General features: G+C 43.1%; 1 protein-coding gene across 1 annotated transcript; it reads left to right on the top strand.

Annotated features, from left to right (window-relative positions):
- The first annotated feature begins 2432 nt into the window (after positions 1-2432).
- Positions 2433-21140, top strand: LOC121567933 (integrin alpha-E). Its single transcript, XM_041878325.1, has 31 exons — positions 2433-2531; positions 2627-2729; positions 2861-2943; positions 3060-3133; positions 4276-4384; positions 4529-4630; positions 4717-4838; positions 4980-5128; positions 5220-5376; positions 5513-5648; positions 5839-5909; positions 6149-6275; positions 13442-13578; positions 13741-13878; positions 13960-14184; positions 14357-14496; positions 14737-14879; positions 15001-15152; positions 15306-15419; positions 15526-15599; positions 15746-15881; positions 16026-16121; positions 16253-16332; positions 16432-16512; positions 16655-16727; positions 18922-19023; positions 19113-19148; positions 19367-19453; positions 19572-19658; positions 20060-20170; positions 20440-21140. The coding sequence occupies exons 1-31, from the start codon at positions 2504-2506 to the stop codon at positions 20491-20493; spliced, it is 3327 nt and encodes a 1108-aa protein (XP_041734259.1). The 5' UTR covers positions 2433-2503; the 3' UTR covers positions 20494-21140.
- The last annotated feature ends 1343 nt before the right edge of the window (positions 21141-22483 follow it).

The raw sequence follows: 22483 nt of genomic DNA, 5'->3' as shown, positions 1-22483 counted from the left end.
TGCAAGCCGAAGAACACCATCCCAACCGTGAAGCACGGGGGTGGCAGCATCATGCTGTGGGGGTGCTTTGCTGCAGGAGGGACTGGTGCACTTCACAAAATAGATGGCATCATGAGGAAGGAAAATTATGTGGATATATTGAAGCAACATCTCAAGACATCAGTCAGGAAGTTAAATCTTGGTCACAAATGGGTCTTCCAAATGGACAATGACCCCAAGCATACTTCCAAAGTTGTGGCAAAATGGCTTAAGGACAACAAAGTCAAGGTATTGGAGTGGCCATCACAAAGCCCTGACCTCAATCCTATAGAACATTTGTGGGCAGAACTGAAAAAGCGTGTGCGAGCAAGGAGGCCTACAAACCTGACTCAGTTACACAAGCTCTGTCAGGAGGAATGGGCCAAAATTCACCCAACTTATTGTGGGAAGCTTGTGGAAGGCTACCTGAAATGTTTGACCCAAGTTAAACAATTTAAAGGCAATGCTACCAAATAATAATTGAGTGTATGTAAACTTCTGACCCACTAGGAATGTGATGAAATAAATAAAAGCTGAAATAAATCATTCTAGCTACTATTATTCGGACATTTCACATTCTTAAAATAAAGTGGTGATCCTAACTGACCTACGACAGGGAATTTTTACTAGGATTAAATGTCAGGAATTGTGGAAAAACAGAGTTTAAATGTATTTGGCTAAGGTGTATGTAAACTTCCGACTTCAACTGTATGTACTGTAGATGAACATTTGGGTGAAAGTATTTTTTTATTTTAGTCCTCATGTTAACATGTCTTTTGACAAGAAAGTAGAGGTTGTAATGAACATACCTCCGATATGAATCCTTGTATGCTACACAATGTTGACTAGAAAAAAGGTATACAAAATAAATGTATACAAATTAATATTGTAAAGACTGATCATGGAAATAAAAAATACAGAAATTATACTAAGATCAACCATGAGATATTTATTATATTTATTTATTTGTTATTATTATAATTATAATTATTATTATTATTATTATTATTATTATTATGTATTATTATTTGGGTTTTGGGAGGTTCTCAACTGGTGAAAAAAAGTCCATCCTCTCCTCGATTCCTCCGTCTTCCTCTCCTGCATGAACTGGAAACCGATAAGTGGTTGAGTGGTTGAGGAGAGTGTCAATTCGTTAGTAGGGAACAGAGGATTCTGCTCACCTCCTTGATTACCTACTTCGGCAGAGGATACACAAGAATGTATACACACCCCCTATGAATCAGCTGTTGTTTTCTCAAAGGAGAAAAGCATGCACACATTTAAAAATGATACGCTACGCTACCTTTTATCTATAACATGTCTTGCATACAACTAGTTAAATTGGTTTTCGCACTTTACACATTTATTTGGGGATTCCACCCCTCTAACCATAATTTGCCTGATGACGCATGAGTGGAGAAGGAGAGTCTCATTTCATACAAGCACATTTGTTTCCACGTTTCCTCTCCTTGCATCCACTCCTTGATTACCTTTGACCTTTTTCAAAAGCAGGCAAGGAGAGGACAGAGGAGACACGAGGAGTCAAGCAAAACCAATTGAGATTCTCTCATTGTCTTGTCACTTTAGTTTTTGTAACTAACGTCTGTGTTGTCACAAAATACATTCACCATGACTACTCAAGCAACTTACTTCCTTTTTAACAAGGAAAGACAAATCCTCTGTTAATGTGACACATAACTTTGTGGTAAAAACCAAAGACTGACACTGAAGACAACCAGGAAATCGTTTCTATACTGAATTTATTTTCCATCCCAGGTTCATGCATTGCAAAATATAAAACCCTCATAGCCATGCTATATCTGCCAACACAATTTTAATAGCTGATATCAGACATCTCATGCAACAACTTTCATCAATTTAAATAGAAAATGGGGAATGTTTGTCAATATAGTTTGTTGTTTAGTCTAGTTGAACCTGGTGACAGAGCAACTTTGTAGAGGTACACAGAGGGCCTCTTGTCACCTTTGTTAGAGTAATGTCACTGTCTGTGGTCCAGACCAGATACAACTGAAACCCACTTTCAGTTCTGCTGGTCTGCTGGAGACAAGGGAGAGAGAGCAGTTACAGGAAACAGATCAAAGATCAATTAAAGTTAAAAATGCTCCCTACAAAAACTGAACTGAAAATACACGCCTACTGTTAACACTTTGCGCTAAATGTATTATATGTAATGTATTAGTATTGTAATTATACATTGTATGTAATGTAATGTACTGCATGTCAAGCACTTTCACACAACCCAAGGGTTTACATGACAACAAGGCAAGAGCCACCACCCACCACTACCACCACTGTCTGTCTGTTTGTCTGTCTGACAGAGAGGTTGTGATGTCATCACCTCATAGGAAATCTAGCATATATGAGCAGTTGTCAAAAGGTTTGATAAGTTACAAGCAAGTTATGATCAGACTGATCTGGTTTAAGCAGTTTATTTTTCTCAGACCTGACATGTTCTACTAGAAACATGATTCGAGGACACATTTTGCTGACTGGTATGTATTATGTTTTTGAGCATTAGGTAGTCATTAATTCAATTCATGTAAAGAGTGATAAAAGATCTGTATCGTCACATCTCTTTGCTTTACAGTGATATGCACAGTAGCAGGCTTCAACATTTTCACAAAACCAGTCAAGCATTTTCATAACAATGATACACTATTTGGGCAAACTACTGTTCAGTCCAAAGAAGGGTAAGTCACTATGGCATCATCTGCTATATGTTATGTCAAATGAATTTGTGTTCATGTCATATAGATCTACAGTACTGTATTACATCTAGATTATTTTCTCCGTATCCATGTTCTCTTATGTAATTCAACAGGGTATTGGTTCCATCCCCAAATTCTAGACCCCAGAAAGTATTGCATTGTGATCTGGAAAACTGCATGGAAGTCAATATCTCAGGTGAACTATGTCACTCTTGCTAATCCAAATTTCAGAAGTAGGTTAATTTATTCTAGTACATTTCAGGGCCTATTTTTGTTAACCATATGCTGAATCCAAGTCGACTTGTTTTGTAGCCAATGCAAGTAAAGGACTCCGACCCATTGTGGCAGTAACCAACAGTTTGACTGGGGAGAAGGAGCAGCACATGGTATTTATTCTACGACAGTTTTTTACATTCATAGAGATAACCTATTTAACCTGCTGTGTTGTCTTTTATTGAGTCATTTCATTTGCCATTCACAATAAGTCAGTCATGAAAGTGTCATGAATTTTTATGACATTTGTCCATGATTTGTACATGATGACACAGTATATTGGCTGTATGACAAATAGTTATAGTAGTTCAAGACAACTAAGAGCTGTGTTGTATTTAATTTATGTGGATAAATGAGAGGGAGAGTGAGGGGTGAAGTATTAGAGGGGGAGAGGAATGGGCTGCAGGTCAGATTGGTACCCTAGTTAATTGTATTGCAGTAAATCACATGAGAGTAGCAGCAGAATCGTCGCCTAGTCAATTACTTCTCAGCAAAGCCACAGCTTCCTCTTCTGTAGGCGTCAGACGCTACTAACGTCTGTATTTCACATGACTTCCCTTTCATCATGAAAGATGGGCCCCACTCTTCCCAGAAAAACCTTTTCCAATGTAACTGATTATTTTCTGCTACTGTAAGATTGTTTTTGCTAGATGGACTCACAGAGTAGGACCACATCTCTGGTCTGAAACAATACATAATTGTCTTTAAGTCTAGCATAGAAATGCTTCCTCAAACTCTGTTGATAAGATTATTGAGAGTGTACTCTGTGTCTGCTGCAGATATGTGTCACTGTGGTCACATTCAGACAGACAATTGCATGCACGCAGGCATCCACATCCGTTTTTTGAGCACAAGGTGTAGAAAATACCATACACTGTCCTGGTACCATACAGTGTCCTGTCTGAAGATTGAGAAAAAGTCACAGATTTGTTTCCTGTTCCACTTCAGACATCATATATTTGTCCAGCGAATGAAATACAGCTCAAATCGCCTTTATCTTGGGCCCTATGTTGCTCCAGGAATGAAGAGCATTAAGTCAGTAAGCAAGTTATCTTGGACAAAGATTCATGTGACTGGCTCACATGAGGAAGCCCTCGGCTCCGAGTTCATTTTAGACATCAGTTGAATGGTGTTTCTATAGCCTGCAGAAAAACTACTCCTCTTTGTACACTATCAAACTGATCGGGCCATAGAGCTATCCTGCTCAGCAGTATGCCATGTGGACTGATGACTTGCTCTGCTCTCCTCTCACCAGGTCTGCCAACAGGTCAGGAAGCAGAATAACTCAAATGATTATCTCAATGCAAACTGTACACTCCTGTCTGGCCTTCTGAAGCATAAGGTTTATTATCCTGCCACGCTAGGTAGGCATTCCTATGATATTGAACCAATGGAAACAGCTGTGAAAAAGTTAGATCTCAGATGAAGACTATGGAAACATACTGTACATCAGCGCCATATAAAGAGTGTAAAGTTAGTAATGAATGTCTACATTTTCTGAATTTAAGTTGTAGATCAAATGGAAAGAAACATCTCCATCAATGGCAACAATCACAATAACAAAAACAACAACAACAATAACAACAACAGTGATGAGGATGATGAGGATGGTAGGTCTACATTTATTACAAATACAGGGAAGTGATGTGCATGTGTTTTCTTTTGTTAATGTACAATATCGCTGTTTTGTTTCTAGATCCTGGGACTGAGATTGCATTTGTACTTGATGGATCTGGTAGCATTAATGTGACAGACTTTGAAAGGGCAAAACATTTCATCTCAACTGTGATGAAAAATGTTTGGGAGAAATGTTTCAATGTAAGTATTGATCCACATTAATGAACACTTCAACAAAAGATTTGGTCATAAAACTGTGCTTTCTCTAGAATTGGCATTAAATAAAATGAATGATAATGCTTTATTGTGATAACAAAAATAAATAGCTCTTTCTTTTTATAGTGTGAATTTGCTATTGTTCAGTATGGCTCAAAAATCAGAACTGAACTGTCACTGAATGAGAAAGACGGGCCAAAAGCTTTTGAAACGGTCAAAAACATTGAACAGATCAAACACGCCACAATAACTGCTTCAGCTATAATCTATACAATGTAAGTACCATACTATAGGCCCATATTTTTATATCATTTAGATTGCAAATATCATTACATTGTTGACATTTGTTTACATTTGTATTTTCAGTGAACATGTTTTTGTTCCTGAGAATGGGTCCAAAGAGGACTCCAAGAAAATCATAATAGTGGTGTCAGATGGAGCAATATCCCTTTGGGATAAGATACATTTGCCAAAAGCAAAGAACTTGCTTGAAACAAACCATATCACCAGATTTGCTATTGGGGTGTGTGTTCTCTTTTGTGTATCTTTTAATTCATCTTCCTGACTAATGTAACAGGTTTAATCGATTCAATGAAAAAGTTAACTTATATTCTGGTATATCAAGACATAGATTTTCTCTGTACATTTATGAATCACAGGTTGGTAATGAAACCAAAATAGACGAGATGAAGATGATTAGTGGCAGTGAGAGTAACCTGTTCTTGGTTGGTGACTATAAAGCCTTGGAGAGCATCCTCTCCCAGCTAGAGACCAGTATCATCAAAGGAATCGAAGGTAACACTAAAAGGCTGTAATCATCAGTTTACATTGTGTCCCATTATTGTCATATTCTGTATGTGTGCAATTTAATGTAGGAGGTTTAGGGTAGTCTAACACTGACCATTTTGCATCCTACTCCATTAGAAATATTATTTCTGACTCACTTTATAACAAAATGTTTGTGTTGCTTTGATTTATGAACCAGGAATCAAGCAGGGGGATGGCTTTCAATTTCAACTCGCCGAGGCTGGATTCAGCAACCACATTGCACTTGATGTAAGTTGTTTGGTTTTTAACTTTGTTTTTTTACACATGGTTTTGTAGTTGGTTTAAGGCCAAAGTCTGCAGTCTGGGGTACCATGGTCCAACGTGTACTATTCCTATTAGCTGGAGACCGTGACCATATCTGAGATGCAGTTTGATGATCATAATAGTATCTCGATCCACTTGCCTAAGATTTGTATCTATTTTTTATTGGCTTCTGGCTAGTAACATCCATTCCCTCCTCTTCCTAGGGGTCCCTACTGTTCGGCGCTGTGGGCGCCAATGACTGGAGTGGAGGAGTGATCTTAAAACACCCCAAGGAGAATAAGGTCACCTTCTTAAATGGGTCATCCTCAGAGCCAAGGTTCTCCTACTTAGGTAAGTTATGGGACATGTAATCTCGGTTACCCAGAAGTAAAATTCACGCAAAGGTTAATTTGTCCACGAGAGATTATGGGACATGCAGTTTCAGACAAAGTTTTTGAAGGTTTTAGTTTTGTATTCCTTATCCTCATCCCGGGGCCATAACTGAAGGTCAGAGCTGCCAACTCTCACGCATTAGCCATGAGACACACGAATTTGGCCCTCTTCTCACAGCACACCTCATATATTTCACGCATTGAAAAGTACTGCTTTTATTTTTCTAATTAGTCCATTATATAGTCAGCGTGTTAAGTTTTCAACTGTGCTCCAAATCGTTTTGAAATCGGAGCATCTGCAATTTAACATCACGAGCGGAACCTCTATCATTGTCCTGTCTTGCCACAGCACTGTGAACTGTGGCACATTGAAGCATGTGATTGGTCTAGTTATGTAAGGGATCAAGGGGATTGGATCCATGTTTTAAAGAAACGCCCCTCAAGGTTAGAGCAGCTGAATAAGGAGAGAGAACGTTCTCCGCTGAGTTTATAAAACTGTAAAAAGAGCAGCATGGTAGCGTTGTTTTATGTACAATGTTGTCAACAAAATGAGGTTGCTGTTACTCCAGTCCCTATTGCAGAATACAGCCTTTTGACAGCATGTACTAAAGTCGATTTAATCGCAACTTGCATTAGTCCCCTCTTTTGGTGATTGGTATTTAGGCTGTGACAACGAAAAGGCAGCAGACAGACCTTCACAGTATGTTTGGTAGGGTTACCTGATTTGTAACTCTGAAAATCATTTTGACAAACAGATTTTGAACCCAAAAGTGTAAGTTTGATTCTAGAGGGGGGACAATACACAATAATTTGGTTAGGGTGTAGGGACAGATTTATGTAATCTTGTCTTCAAGAGATTTTATTATCTATTTACATGATTTAGTCTGATCAGTGGAACAATTCTCATTCTTAACAATGGGCTAAAATATAGGGTAATTACTGTGCTTGTCAGCAAGAACATGACTGTTATTCCCCACACTTGTTTTATTATTCCACTTCTTCCAGATGTTGCAAGTGTAATCACATATTTGAAATCTGATTTGCCTACTTGTATTTTTGCAGCCATTCATGGACAGTTTTGAATAAGTCATAAAAATAAGCATTTGATATTAAATGCTCCAGGAATCAAATATAATTTTTGACATTTTAGTATTGTGCACAAGCTAAGCGGAAATGGTAGGGGGACTCTCAATTCATAAAAGCACCATATTTTGTCTATGTAGAGGAAGATGATGGCAAGGATCTTCAACTAGGAGGCATAAACCACCTGAATATTGATATTCATTCGATTTTTCTTGAAGGTTGGGGGATTTTGTGAAATTAGCCCTATTTTTAAAGTGAGAGTTCACCCAAATTACAAAATATATTTTGGTTACCCACTGCCATCAACCATTAATATTAACATTTCCTGTGCAGAACCTTGGTGTGGTGGTAACACTCCCCAGCACTGTAACGATCCCGGCAGTCTGAGTCGGGTCCTGTCTGTGGACTAGTTTTTCTGCTCGGGATCTCCAGTTTCCCGAGGGTTCTGGAACGCTCCGGGGAGCTCTCTTGATTTCCGCACCTGCATCCCATCAGCAATCTGCACACCTGGTCCTGATCATCACCCTTCTTAGGCTCTGGCCTAACATCCATTCCCTGCCGGATCGTTAGCCATGAACATCACTCGTCCGGAACCTTCATCCAACCTCTGCCTGGTGGTCGGCGGCTGCCGAGCCATGATTGGAACAACCACTGCACCCCCAACAACTAATCAACGCCGCCCGCTCTGTTCCCTGGATTATTCAGCATCACTCTTGAATTTGTAAATAAACACTCACCTTCGTTTCAACTTACCTTGTCCTGGTCTGCTTCTGGGTTCTGGCTTTGTAACTCGTGACAGAACGATCCGGCCAGTAATGAACCCAGCGGACCTGGACTCTGTTCGCCATGCCATTACCCATCAGGAGAAGATGTTGGGCCATCATAGCACGGAGCTACAGGAGATCGCGTTGGCAGTTCGGAACCTTTCTACCGGTCTGACGGAGGTCCAGAACCAGCGCAAGTTTCCGGTGGAGGATCCACTACCGGTTTCACCCATCTCGCCTGCCGCTTCTGGAGCTGTGTCCTTCCGTGAGCCCAAGGTTCCGACGCCGGATAAATATGAGGGGGAGCTGGGAAGATGCCGTTCTTTCCTTATGCAGTGTGGGTTAGTGTTCGATCTACAGCCCTACTCTTATGCCACAGACAAGGCTAGGATAGCCTTCGTGATTGAGTTACTGCGTGGTCGAGCGCTGGAGTGGGCTTCAGCCGTTTGGGAACGACAAGACCCCTGCATGGCTTCATACCAGGGGTTCACGGCCGAGATGAGGAAGCTCTTCGACCATTCCGTCCGAGGGAGGGACGCAGCTAGGCGCCTGTTTTCGCTTCACCAAGGAACTCGCAGCGTGGCCGACTTCGTGATCGAGTTCAAGACGTTGGCTGTGGAGAGTGGGTGGAATGAGGAGTCTCTGCAAGCGGCCTTTTACCAGGGTCTGTCGGAGCAGCTCAAGGATGAGTTGATCTCCTATCCGGAGCCTAGTGACCTGGACAGCTTGGTAGCCTTGTCTATTCGGGTGGATAATCGAGTCCGAGAGCGAAGGAGGGAGAAGCAATGGGGTCCGTCCAATCGATCAGCTTCTCAGTTCCCAGTCGGGTCGGGTGGTGGACCAGAACACGTCGATCATTCTCCACCACACAGGATTAGTGGAGAGGTCCTGTCTCCCGATTCTGAACCCATGCAAGTGGGGCGGCACGGGTTAACCAAGGAGGAGCGTCAACATAGACGTAAGACCAACTGCTGCCTCTACTGTGGTAGCTCGGGACATTACATCTCCACTTGTTCCCGGCGGTCGTCAAACTGCCCGGCTCGCTAAAGTTGGGAGGACTTTTAGCGAGCCAGTTTCAACCTCTCAGTACCTCTGTCAGACCCCGTTTCCCGGCTACCCTTGTGAACAGGAATCAGAGCTTAGCGATTAACGCTTTTATCGATTCAGGTGCCGATGGAAGCTTTCTTGATGCCGAAGTTGGTGGAACAGCTGGGGCTTTCCAAGGAGCAATTGCCGGAAGCCATTGAAGCGACCACTCTGAACGGCAGTAGTCTGGCACGTATCACGATGAGGACTGAACCGGTTAAGATGCTGTTGTCGGGGAATCATTCGGAGATGATTTCATTCTTCATTCTGCCGTCTTCCCATGTTCCTCTGGTCCTTGGATACCCCTGGCTGAAGGAACACAATCCCACGTTCGATTGGGTGACGGGCAAGGTAACGAGTTGGAGCCTTGATTGTCATGCTAACTGTCTCAAGACTGCCTGTCCCCATTCGGTTCCCAGTCAGGTGATTGAGGCTAAACCCCCAGATTTGTCCCTGGTTCCCGAGACATATCACGATTTGGGGGAAGTGTTCAGTAAGCAGAAGGCTCTGTCACTCCCTCCCCACCGACCATATGATTGTGCCATCAACCTGTTCCCTGGAGCTGTCTACCCCAAGGGAAGGTTATACAGTATCTCCCGCCCTGAACGTGAGGCTTTGGAGACCTACATCAAGGAGTCCCTAGCTGCTGGTCTCGTTCGTCCCTCGTCATCACCCCTGGGGGCAGGATTCTTCTTTGTGGGTAAGAAGGATGGCTCTCTTCGACCGTGTATTGATTATCGGGGGTTGAATGACATCACGGTCAAGAACAAGTATCCCCTGCCCTTGATGAGTTCTGCCTTCGACTCCTTACAGGGTGCTACGGTGTTCACCAAGCTAGACCTACGCAATGCGTATCACATGGTCCGGATCAGAGAGGGAGACGAGTGGTTGACGGGTTTCAATACACCGATGGGTCACTTCGAGTATCAGGTGATGCCGTTTGGACTGACCAATGCTCCAGCGGTATTCCAGAGTATGGTGAACGACGTCCTGAGAGATATGATCGGTCTCTTTGTGTTTGTTTACCTGGATGACATTCTGATCTTCTCGAAGGAACCTTCCGACCACGTCCAGCATGTCCGGCAGGTTCTGCAGCGATTGTTGGAGAATCGCCTGTTCGTGAAGGCCGAGAAGTGCGAGTTTCACGCCCACACGACATCCTTTCTCGGGTACATCATCTCCAGGGGAGAGATTAGGATGGACCAGGAGAAGGTTAGAGCGGTTCTGGAATGGGCCCAGCCCGGTACGAGATTGCAGCTCCAGAGATTTTTGGGGTTTGCGAATTTCTACCGCAGATTCATCCGGGATTACAGCCGTGTGGCCGCTCCGTTAACTGCCTTGACTTCCAGTATCAGGAGCTTCAAGTGGAATCCGGAGGCGGATCGAGCGTTTCTGGATTTGAAGAGGCGATTCACCAACGCACCGATTCTCTCTCAACCGGACACGGCCCGTCAGTTCATCGTTGAAGTGGACGCGTCTGATGTGGGAGTTGGCGCCATCCTGTCGCAGCGATGCTCCACGGACAGTAAACTCCATCCCTGCGCCTACTACTTTCGTCGCCTTTCGCCTGCGGAGAGGAATTACGATGTGGGTAACCGGGAGCTTCTCGCGGTGAAACTTGCCTTGGAGGAGTGGCGCCACTGGTTGGAGGGGGCGGAGCAACCGTTTATTGTCTGGACTGACCACAAGAATCTTGCTTACGTGCAATCGGCTAGACGTCTCAACTCCCGTCAGGCCAGGTGGTCGTTGTTTTTCGGACGATTCAATTTTTCCCTGACGTTCCGACCTGGATCTAAGAACGGCAAGGCGGACGCCTTGTCTCGGATGTTCTCCAAGACGGAGGAGAGTGGGTCCAAGACCGAGACAATTCTCCCCCGGAACTGCGTCGTGGGAGCTGTTAGGTGGAAGATTGAGGAGGAGGTGATGGCGGCTCTTCGGACGCAGCCCGGTCCCGGTAACGGCCCACCCGGTCGGTTGTTTGTGCCTGAGTCGGTTCGTCCGGCGGTCCTCAAATGGTCCCACGCCAGCAAGATGGCTTGTCACCCTGGCGTGGCTCGGACGATGGCGTTTCTTCGCAGACGTTTTGGTGGCCTGCCATGGCCGAGGATACTCGGGGTTATGTTGCTGCCTGTCCAGTGTGTGCGCAGAATAAGAGTACCAATCGGCCCAGCTCTGGACTACTTCACCCCCTTCCTATTCCCCGGCGACCATGGTCGCATCTGGCCCTGGACTTTGTCACTGGGTTGCCCGCTTCTGAGGGGAACACGGTCGTTCTGACTATCGTGGACAGATTCAGCAAGTTCGCCCACTTTGTGCCTATTGCCAAGCTTCCCTCTGCCTCGGAGACGTCCGAGATCCTGGTTAGGGAGGTTTTCAGGGTCCACGGGTTGCCCAGTGATATCGTTTCCGACCGTGGCCCTCAGTTTACCTCTGCTGTCTGGAAGTCCTTCTGTTTGGCCATTGGAGCTACAGTCAGTCTCACATCTGGTTTTCACCCCCAATCTAATGGTCAGGCGGAGAGAGCCAACCAGAAGATGGAATCCACGCTACGCTGCCTGGCCTCTTCCAACCCCACCTCCTGGGTCTCTCAGTTGCCTTGGGTTGAGTATGCCCACAATACTCTCCCCTACATCTGCCACTGGGATGTCTCCCTTCCAGTGCCTGTATGGCTACCAACCTCCCTTGTTCCCTTCTCAGGAGAAGGAGCTCTCAGTGCCTTCTGTTCAGGCCCATATTCGTCGTTGCCACCGGACCTGGCATCGGGCCAGAAAGGCACTCCTTAGAGTTTCGGACCGGTATCAGCTCCAGGCGAATCGTCGCCGGATCCCCGCTCCCACCTACACCATCGGAGATAGGGTCTGGTTGGCCACACGGGATCTTCCTTTACGGACTGAGTCTAGGAAGTTGTTACCGAAGTTCATTGGTCCGTTTGTGGTGGAGAAGGTGATCAATCCGGTGGCAGTTCGACTCAAACTTCCGAGGACGCTCAGAGTCCATCCCACCTTTCATGTCTCCTGCCTCAAGCCTGTTTTCCTCAGTCCTCTGTTGCCTCCTCCGCCTCCTCCTCCTCCTCCTCGGATGATCGGAGGTGGTCCTGCCTACACGGTGCGACGCATCATGGATTCCAGACGGCGGGGCCGGGGTTTCCAGTATCTCGTGGACTGGGAGGGTATGGTCCTGAAGAGAGGAGTTGGATTCCGCGGCGACAGATCCTAGATGCTGACCTCATCCGTGACTTCTACCGCCTCCATCCTGGCGCTCCGGGGAGTCCGCCCGGTGGCGTTCGTCGGAGGGGGGTACTGTAACGATCCCGGCAGTCTGAGTCGGGTCCTGTCTGTGGACTAGTTTTTCTGCTCGGGATCTCCAGTTTCCCGAGGGTTCTGGAACGCTCCGGGGAGCTCTCTTGATTTCCGCACCTGCATCCCATCAGCAATCTGCACACCTGGTCCTGATCATCACCCTTCTTAGGCTCTGGCATAACATCCATTCCCTGCCGGATCGTTAGCCATGAACATCACTCGTCCGGAACCTTCATCCAACCTCTGCCTGGTGGTCGGCGGCTGCCGAGCCATGATTGGAACAACCACTGCACCCCCAACAACTAATCAACGCCGCCCGCTCTGTTCCCTGGATTATTCAGCATCACTCTTGAATTTGTAAATAAACACTCACCTTCGTTTCAACTTACCTTGTCCTGGTCTGCTTCTGGGTTCTGGCTTTGTAACTCGTGACAAGCACATGTCGCATACAACTTTCCACCTGAGAACAGGGATCAGTCCCTGCTTCCAACCTTCCCACTGTTTCTAGAATCTCATTTCATTGCCATCTGAATAAAGTGTAAAACCACCTAAAAAATATTAGCATGCTTTAAATTTTATCCCCCAAAATCTAAAAGTAACAAAGTTGTAGAATTTGGAGTGTTCATTTAATGTTCAAAGCATCCTGAATACACCTGACCTGTGGTTTTATTTTTAAAATGTCCACGCTGGTCATATGCCTAAGCCATATCAAAATACATAGAATTGCAGGAAATTACCTTTAACACAGTACTGGGGGAGGACTCTCAGTCCCCCTTCTAGGTGTTGTGCCAGGGGGGCAATGAAATTCACATAGCATATCTCACTCCAAGCTTTCTTCAAAAGTGGCAGCCCTTCTTGAATGTATTCTGTTAACTTCTGTCTGTGTGTCCCAGGTTACAGTGTTGTGTCTGCCATGGCCACCTCAGGGACTCTGTACATCTCAGGGGCCCCTCGTCACAGCCTGACTGGGGGGGTCTTCGTCTTCAATGCAACTTCACACAAACTGCAGGAAATACTACTGGGTGACCAGGTAGGTCTATGTGTATAACAGATATATTGCGAAATCCATCTAAGAAATAAACTTGGACAGGTACTGTATCCATCTTTCGTTCCACTGTTAAGAGTACACAACCTGATGCTTACTGCCATCTTGTGGAGGTTACAAATAATAACCAAAATCTCCACTCTACAGGTGGGCTCTTACTTTGGCTCTGTGCTGTGTGCCCTGGACTTTAACGGGGACACTAAGACAGACTACCTGCTTGTAGGAGCACCGTACTTCCACCAGAGAGGAGAGGAGGGCAGAGTGATCATCTTCAAGCTAAACCAGGTCAGTAGAAATGCACTCATAAAATTGTGTTTCAGTGCTCAGAACTGTACTTTTCTGATGGTTGTGAGGGTTGTGTCCTAGGCCAAGGGTGAGTTTGATAAGGAGTCCTGGGAGTGGCATGGGCTGGACAGCTATGTATTTGCCAGATTCGGTTCAGCCATCTCTTCTGTTGGAGACCTGGACGGGAACGGATACAACGACGTGGCAGTTGGAGCTCCTCTGGAGGAAGATGAGATATGTGGCTGTTCTGGAAGCATCTATATCTATAACGGAGTCCAAGAAGGACTTCAGAGGGACCACTCACAGGTGATTTAGTAGAAGTCTAGCTTGCTAACAAAGAGCCTCTTGCAATGATCCTGATGCCTGCAGTGAAAGGACTTTATACAGAACCCAAACATAACATCACTCATAGTGTTTTCATGAATTAACATGCGGTTAATGATTATGACAAGTGTTCATGACTTGTTCTTACTTCTAGAGAATTAAAGCTGCAGAGTTTGAGACAAAACTCCGCCACTTTGGCCAGTCTGTGAGTGCCTTCTCTGACAAAAAAGGTGCTGACAGGAGGAGACAGCTTCACATCATTGTCGGGAGCCAAGGCACTGTCACTGTCCTGAGGTGAGTATAGACAGCAGGAATATATGTACAGGAAGCCCTGTACTGTATATGTCCACCACAGATGTGTATACTGTTTCATTTAGTAGAATGCTCTTTAAAAAAAAGGTGCTACCTAGAACCCCAAAGGGTTCTTCGGCTGTCCCTGTATGAATCGCTTTACGGTTCTAGGTAACAACTTGTTTAAAGAGTATATGCGCTGTCCATTTACTGAATAATCTCTAAACTCTGAATGTCTACCAGAACAATCCCTGTCATCGTGTTTAAACCCAAGCTGACCATGAAGCCTAACACCATCCCCACATCCGCGCAGACAAACACAAAAACCAAGAAGGAGCAGGTCACCCTGGCCATCTGCTTCCAAACACAAAAGGGAAATATTGACAGTATGTCCAGTACAGTTCTCATCACCCATCGTCTCAGTTGACATAAACTAGAAAATGTAGATGTATTTGCTTGGAATTTACAGAATCACTTATTTTGTTCCATGATTTGTTTGTCTTTCAGCTGATGAACAACTTCCCATATCTTACAACATAGATCTGGATGCAGGTCAAAACAAAAAGCGTCTGTCTTTTGAGGACAAGGCAAATGGGGAAGGCATTTTCACTATACTATCTGATACAGACTGCCTTAACCCCATCAAACTGTTTTTTACGGTAGGTTTCTGAGGCATCTACATACATGACAAATATTACAACGGTCTTTAAATCTCTATTTTGAAGTATGAACAGTCTCCAGTAAGACTTGCTGATGAAACTGAATCACACGAGAGAGAGGGATAGGCACATGTAGTTTTTTCTCTCTTTCAGGGTTGCTATGACTGCTTCTCACCGATAGAGGTCAAGCTAAACTTCAAGTTGAATACCACTGAACCACCTCTCCGCATTCTGGATTTCTTTACTCCCACAGAGTTCACAGAAAAGGTGAGCATTTGGTAGCCTACTCAACAAATTTGTGAAAAACTGTTCAAGCCTAATTCTTAATTATAATAATTATGTTATCATATGTGCTGTCAATTGAAATCTTCAGATTCAATTTGAGAAGGAGTGTGAGATTAAAGACAAATGCATGGCAAACATATCCCTATCTGATTCAAGGCTGAGGTAAATTAGTTTTCAATCACAATGCTATTATTTATCTTCTCCTATCTACAAACACTTATTTTTAACAAGGTGGAAATAATTAGTCATTGATTTGATACCCAAACAGATTATATATTGTCCTTTTTATCCTGTCATTTGTGTAACAGCAAGGATATGGTCATAATCGGATCGACCCAGAACTTGATGATTGACTTCAATCTGACCAACATTGGGGATAGTGCCTACATGACAACACTTGTTCTGGCATATCCCAACATGCTCCTTTTTAACAAGTTCACAACGGTAATTCCTCCTCACTGAAACAAAAATCAATTTGTTGAGTCCTGAGAACTAGATTTGAGGTTGGAAATATTAGGTCAGCTTTGTTGCATTGACTGACAAAGGAGTCAGCAACTGACTGACTATTGATCTGTTCATCATTCACAGAAAATGGAAGGGTCTGTTTGTGAGAACCAAATTAAAGAGAATATTTCTTGTTTGAAGTGTCATCTCTTACATCCAGTCTTCAAGAAAAATACCCAGGTACCGATACCCACCATGACTTAACTAATACAGCCTAGTGGCATTACTCAAGCCAAATGTCTCCCATCAAAATTGAAATGTCATTTTTCTCTGACCTGTCAGCATGTTTCTTTTTTGTTTTGATACCCTAGGTCAATTTCTCCATCTCCTGGCAGCCTGTGAACAAGAAATCAGAGATGCGAGAGGCTGAGATCACAGCAAACCTAACATGGTTTGAAACTTTCCATACCGATACTTCTTAAAATGTAGCATTTTACTATTTTATTTTAATGAAGTTGTCTACATTTTCCCTTCCTATCGTTGTTTTTAGTGAGAATGGTGGCACCCAGGTTTTGGATTTTAAGACGTACCACTTTGGAATAAAGAATGCTTTAAAGGTCCAACTGACTGGGTGGGTTAAGACTGAACGACAGTAAGACAGGGATGATTTCAAGGCAGAGAATGTCTTTATAGATCCTACTTAACGCTGTTGAATGTTGGATTTCAATTCCATTCAATTCAACTTTATTTTTCTGCTACCTTGTTGTTTACAGGGAGGCCACACCGAACATTATCAAATTCACGGACAAAACCATTGAGAAGAAAGACCTGACATTTAAGTTTCAGGTATGCTTGCTATGTTTCCGTATGTGGTTGTGTTTCTATAATGTGTTCAAATCAAATCAAATTAAATTGATTTATAAAGCCCTTTTTTACATCAGCAGATGTCACAAAGTTCTATACAGAAACCCAGCCTAAAACCCCAAACAGCAAGCAATGCAGATGTAGAAGCACGGTGGCTAGGAAAAACTCCCTAGAAAGACAGGAACCTAGGAAGAAACCTAGAGAGGTACCACGCTCTGAGGGGTGGCCAGTCATCTTCTGGTGGAGATTACAAGAGTACATGGCCATTAAGGCCAGATTGTTCTTCAAGATGTTGAAACGTTCATAGATGACCAGCAGGGTCAAATAATAATCACAGTGGTTGTAGAAGGTGCAACAGGTCAGTACCTCAGGAGTAAATGTCAGTTGGCTTTTCATAGCCGAGCACTCAGAGGTCGAGACAGAAGGTGCGGTAAAGAGAGAGAGAGAGGGAGAGAGAGAGGGAGAGAGAGATGGAGAGAGAGATGGAGAGGGAGAGAAAGAGGGAGAGCAGAAGAGTCGAAAACAGCAGGTCCAGGACAAGGTAGAACGTTCGGTGAACAGGTCAGGGTTCCATAGCCGCAGGCAGAACAGTTGAAACTGGAGCAGCAGCACGACCAGGTGGACTGGGGACAGCCAGGAATCATCAGGCCAGGTAGTCCTGAGTCATGGTCCTAGGGCTCAGGTCCTCCGGGAGGGGAGGGAGAGAGGGAGAGAGAGAGAATTAGAGGGAGCATACTTAAATTCACACAGGACACCAGATAAGACAGGAGAATTACACCAGATATAACAGACTGACCCTAGCCCGCCGGCACATAGACTATTGCAGCATAGATACTGGAGGCTGAGATGGGGGGGACGATACTACCGCACAGGGCCAACCAGGCAGGATATAACCCCACCCACTTTGCCAAAGCACAGCCCCCACACCACTAGAGGGATATCAACAGACCACCAACTTACTGAATATAGCCCACGAAGATCTCCTCCACCGCACAAGCTCGAGGGGGCGCAAAACCGGACGGAAGATCACGTCAGTGACTCAACCCACTCAAGTGATGCACCCCTCCTAGGGACAGCATGGAAGAGCACTAGAAAGCCAGTGACTCAGCCCCCGTAATAGGGTCAGAGTCAGAGAATCCCAATGGAGAGAGGGGAGCCGGCCAGGCAGAGACAGCAAGGGAGGTTCGTCGCTCCAGTGCCTTGCCATTCACCTCGCACCCCTGGGCCAGACTACACTCAATTATATGATGAGATGAGTCTTCAGTAAAGACTTAAAGGTCGAGACCGAGTCTGCGTCTCTCACATGGGCCGACCATTCCATAAAAATGTTGCTCTATAGGAGAAAGCCCTGCCTCCAGCTTTTTGCTTAGAAATTCTAGGGAAAGTAAGGAGGCCTGCGTCTTGTGACCGTAGCGTACGTGTAGATATGTACGGCAGGACCAAATTGGAAAGATAGGTAGGAGCAAGTCCATGTAATGCTTTGTAGGTTAGCAGTAAAACCTTGAAATCAGCCCTAGCCTTAACAGAGGCTAGCACTGGAGTAATATGATCAAATATTTTGGTTCCAGTCAAGATTCTAGCAGCCGTGTTTAGCACTAACTGAAGTTTATTTAGTGCTTTATCCGGCATTGCAGTAATCTAATCTAGAAGTGACAAAAGCATGACAAAAGCATGTTTGCGTCTTTAATGTGTTTGCTGAAAGCAAACCCACTCTAGAATTTTACATATATATTATTATTCCGCCCACTCTAGTGCTTAAACCACCTATAAGCTATCGACACCAAACAAACGTTAGAATGTACAGACTGTTCCAACTTATAAAATATTTGTTTATGCTATTAATACTTTGTGTACCATAACCTCATTTGCATAAATTAGCATAACACGTCATGAATTCGATGTCAACCATAAGAACACAGTGACATTTCAAATGCTACTGCTCGTTAACCATTTCAGCTACAAACATTTAAAAAACTAACATTTTCAAAACGTTATAAACGATAACAATTCAAATTAGCTCAAATTAGCATAAAATAACCCAGGCTATCCTATCCTATCAATCAAGTGATCCTTCAAGACAAGCGAGCAAGCACACTCATTTTCTTCAGGAAATTTACTTTTCTAGTTCTATAATGTGAATGTTTGCATCTTTCTACAAATATTTTCTCCCTTCCAGCTTCACGGTGAGAACAAACACAACACAACTATATACGTCAACGTTACAATAACAGTACAGGCGCATGACACCAAAATGACAATCAAGAGTACTACACCTAAGGTATGTTAAAAACATCCAAACATTTCTATTGTTGTAATATTTGGTACCCAGTGTTCGTCCCTGACATAATCATTTGGTTTGGATTACAGGAGAGATGTGTGATCCCTGCAAATGCAGAAGTAAAAGTGAGTTTCATCCTTTCTCATTACACCTACAGTATAACATAAAATGATTCATGAAATCAAAATATTATACAGCATATTTGTCTTAATATGTCAGCAGAAATGACAAATAAGAAATATATTAGCCAAAGTAACTTATATCTACAATGGTTAAATGTCACTATTTTATCATAATGAGAACATGTTGCCTTTTGAGTAGTAAATATGTGTTATTCCGCCAGGCCTTCGGAGAGTATCTCATTCAGTGTGCGGTCACAGATGTACAGGAAATCACGGTTGAGGCTGAGGCTTCAATCAGAGAAGTTCAGGTTGGTAGATGCACCTTTATTGACTTCCTCTGCAATATAGAGTTGAAGATCCTTACGCATTTTATGATTTTTATGGTCAAAATGCTTTGTTGTGACCATCCATCATCAATCATTACAGGGTAAATCTGAGAAGATTACAGCTAAAGCCACTCTGGGATTTGATGAAGACCAATTCGAAGCACTGGAATTGAGATCGATGGAATCGGTGGGTTAAACGTTCAATATCAAAATCAAATCAAATCAAATTTTATTGGCCACATGCGCCGAATACAACAGGTGCAGACATTACAGTGAAATGCTTACTTACCAACAGTGCATTTATTTTTAATAAAAAAGTAAAATAAAACAACAACAAAAAAGTGTTGAGAAAAAAAGCAGAAGTAAAATAAAATAACAGTAGGGAGGCTATATATACATGGGGGTACTGGTGCAGAGTCAATGTGCGGGGGCACCGGCTAGTTGAGGTAGTATTAACAATAATAGAGATGTCCGATTAAAAAAATAGAATAGATAGTCCAAAAAAGTATATTTATTCATTTACATATATTATTGGAAAAGTTTAACTATCTTGCTCTGTCTGCTCTGCTTTGTGGTTTTGCTTCTTAGGTGGAGGTGATGATAATCAAACTGGTAGTGGAGAAATCATTACCCGTCATCATCGGAGGCTCCATTGGAGGCTTTCTATTCCTAGCCATAATCATTGTCATACTCGTTAAGGTAATAATGAGTGTTTTAGATGTTTTTGTACATCAAATAAATGTTAAACTACTTTAGCTGGGCTTGATTGAGCTTGCATGAACCACTAGAATAGTCATAGAAGTGCAAACACTGCCAATCTAGCACTCAAGACAGGCTAAATCAAACACAAAAAATATTTGAAAGATTTCAATTTGAACCCAGGTCTGACTGCAATGTGTGTACAGTACATTCATTCGGTTAAAGTATCAAGGCATCACTATTCTAATCTTTCCTTTTTGAACTCGCAGTGTGGCTTTTTCAAACGACGCCATCAAGAGGATAAAGCAATGGATACTGAATGATGCTCTGTCACTGGTAAGATTAGTGCTAAATGCTAAATTAGCTATTTGAAAGCTGGGATTTTACCATAAATAAACATTCCCACTGTACACTGGATCTGCATGGTGTTCCTCTGAACTTTAGCCTTAGCAGCCAAAATGCCCATAAGGAATTTGCATTGTTGAGTGATTTAATGAGAACTTTAAAATATGACAAAGCCATGTGATCCAAGAGACACTTTGTTTTGAGTATTTTGTTAAATATTTTGTAGTATTTTTTTTTGTATTTCACATTTCTACATATTCAGATAATTGACTTATAGCCTACTGTGATGACTGTTTTAAAATATGTTATATTGTACGGTTTTATATAACATATTACTCAATTAAAATATAGCACACTTTTTCAAATTTACTCAGATTTGTATTATGAGAACTTTGAAATATGACAAAGCCATGTGATTCATGAGCCACTTTGTTTTGAATTTGTTAATTATTTTGTTACCTATTGTATATTTCTACAAATGGAGATAATTGACTTACACTGTGATGATGTCTGTGTTTTTAAAGTATTCTATACTGTAAGGTTTACTATAAAATATGTCTCATATTTCTAGTGTACATTTATGTTTACATACAGTGGGGGAAAAAAGTATTTAGTCAGCCACCAATTGTGCAAGTTCTCCCACTTAAAAAGATGAGAGAGGCCTGTAATTTTCATCATAGGTACACGTCAACTATGACAGACAAAATGAGAAGAAAAAAATCCAGAAAATCACATTGTAGGATTTTTAATGAATTTATTTGCAAATTATGGTGGAAAACAAGTATTTGGTCAATAACAAAAGTTACTCAATACTTTGTTATATACCCTTTGTTGGCAATGACACAGGTCAAACGTTTTCTGTAAGTCTTCACAAGGTTTTCACACACTGTTGCTGGTATTTTGGCCCATTCCTCCATGCAGATCTCCTCTAGAGCAGTGATATTTTGGGGCTGTCGATGGGCAACACAGACTTTCAACTCCCTCCAAAGATTTTCTATGGGGTTGAGATCTGGAGACTGGCTAGGCCGCTCCAGGACCTTGAAATGCTTCTTACGAAGCCACTCCTTCGTTGCCCGGGCGGTGTGTTTGGGATCATTGTCATGCTGAAAGACCCAGCCACGTTTCATCTTCAATGCGCTTGCTGATGGAAGGAGGTTTTCACTCAAAATCTCACGATACATGGCCCCATTCATTCTTTCCTTTACACGGATCAGTCGTCCTGGTCCCTTTGCAGAAAAACAGCCCCAAAGCATGATGTTTCCACCCCCATGCTTCACAGTAGGTATGGTGTTCTTTGGATGCAACTCAGCATTATTTGTCCGCCATTATTTGTCCTTACTGATGGTAGGCTTTGTTACTTTGGTCCCAGCTCTCTGCAGGTCATTCACTAGGTCCCCCCGTGTGGTTCTGGGATTTTTGCTCACCGTTCTTGTGATCATTTTGACCCCACGGGGTGAGATCTTGCGTGGAGCCCCAGATCGAGGGAGATTATCAGTGGTCTTGTATGTCTTCCATTTCCTAATAATTGCTCCCACAGTTGATTTCTTCAAACCAAGCTGCTTACCTATTGCATATTCAGTCTTCCCAGCCTGGTGCAGGTCTACAATTTTGTTTCTGGTGTCCTTTGACAGCTCTTTGGTCTTGGCCATAGTGGAGTTTGGAGTGTGACTGTTTGAGGTTGTGGACAGGTGTCTTTTATACTGATAACAAGTTCAAACAGGTGCCATTAATACAGGTAACGAGTGGAGGACAGAGGAGCCTCTTAAAGAAGAAGTTACAGGTCTGTGAGAGCCAGAAATCTTGCTTGTTTGTAGGTGACCAAATACTTATTTTCCACCATAATTTGCAAATAAATTCATTAAAAATCCTACAATGTGATTTTCTGGATTTTTTTTTCTCAATTTGTCTGTCATAGTTGACGTGTACCTATGATGAAAATTACAGGCCTCTCTCATCTTTTTAAGTGGG

The sequence above is a fragment of the Coregonus clupeaformis genome, chromosome 6 (genome assembly GCF_020615455.1).
Source record: "Coregonus clupeaformis isolate EN_2021a chromosome 6, ASM2061545v1, whole genome shotgun sequence".
NCBI lineage: Eukaryota > Metazoa > Chordata > Actinopteri > Salmoniformes > Salmonidae > Coregonus > Coregonus clupeaformis.
Note: the sequence above shows the minus strand (reverse complement) of the source record. Positions and strands in the feature narration are given on the sequence as shown.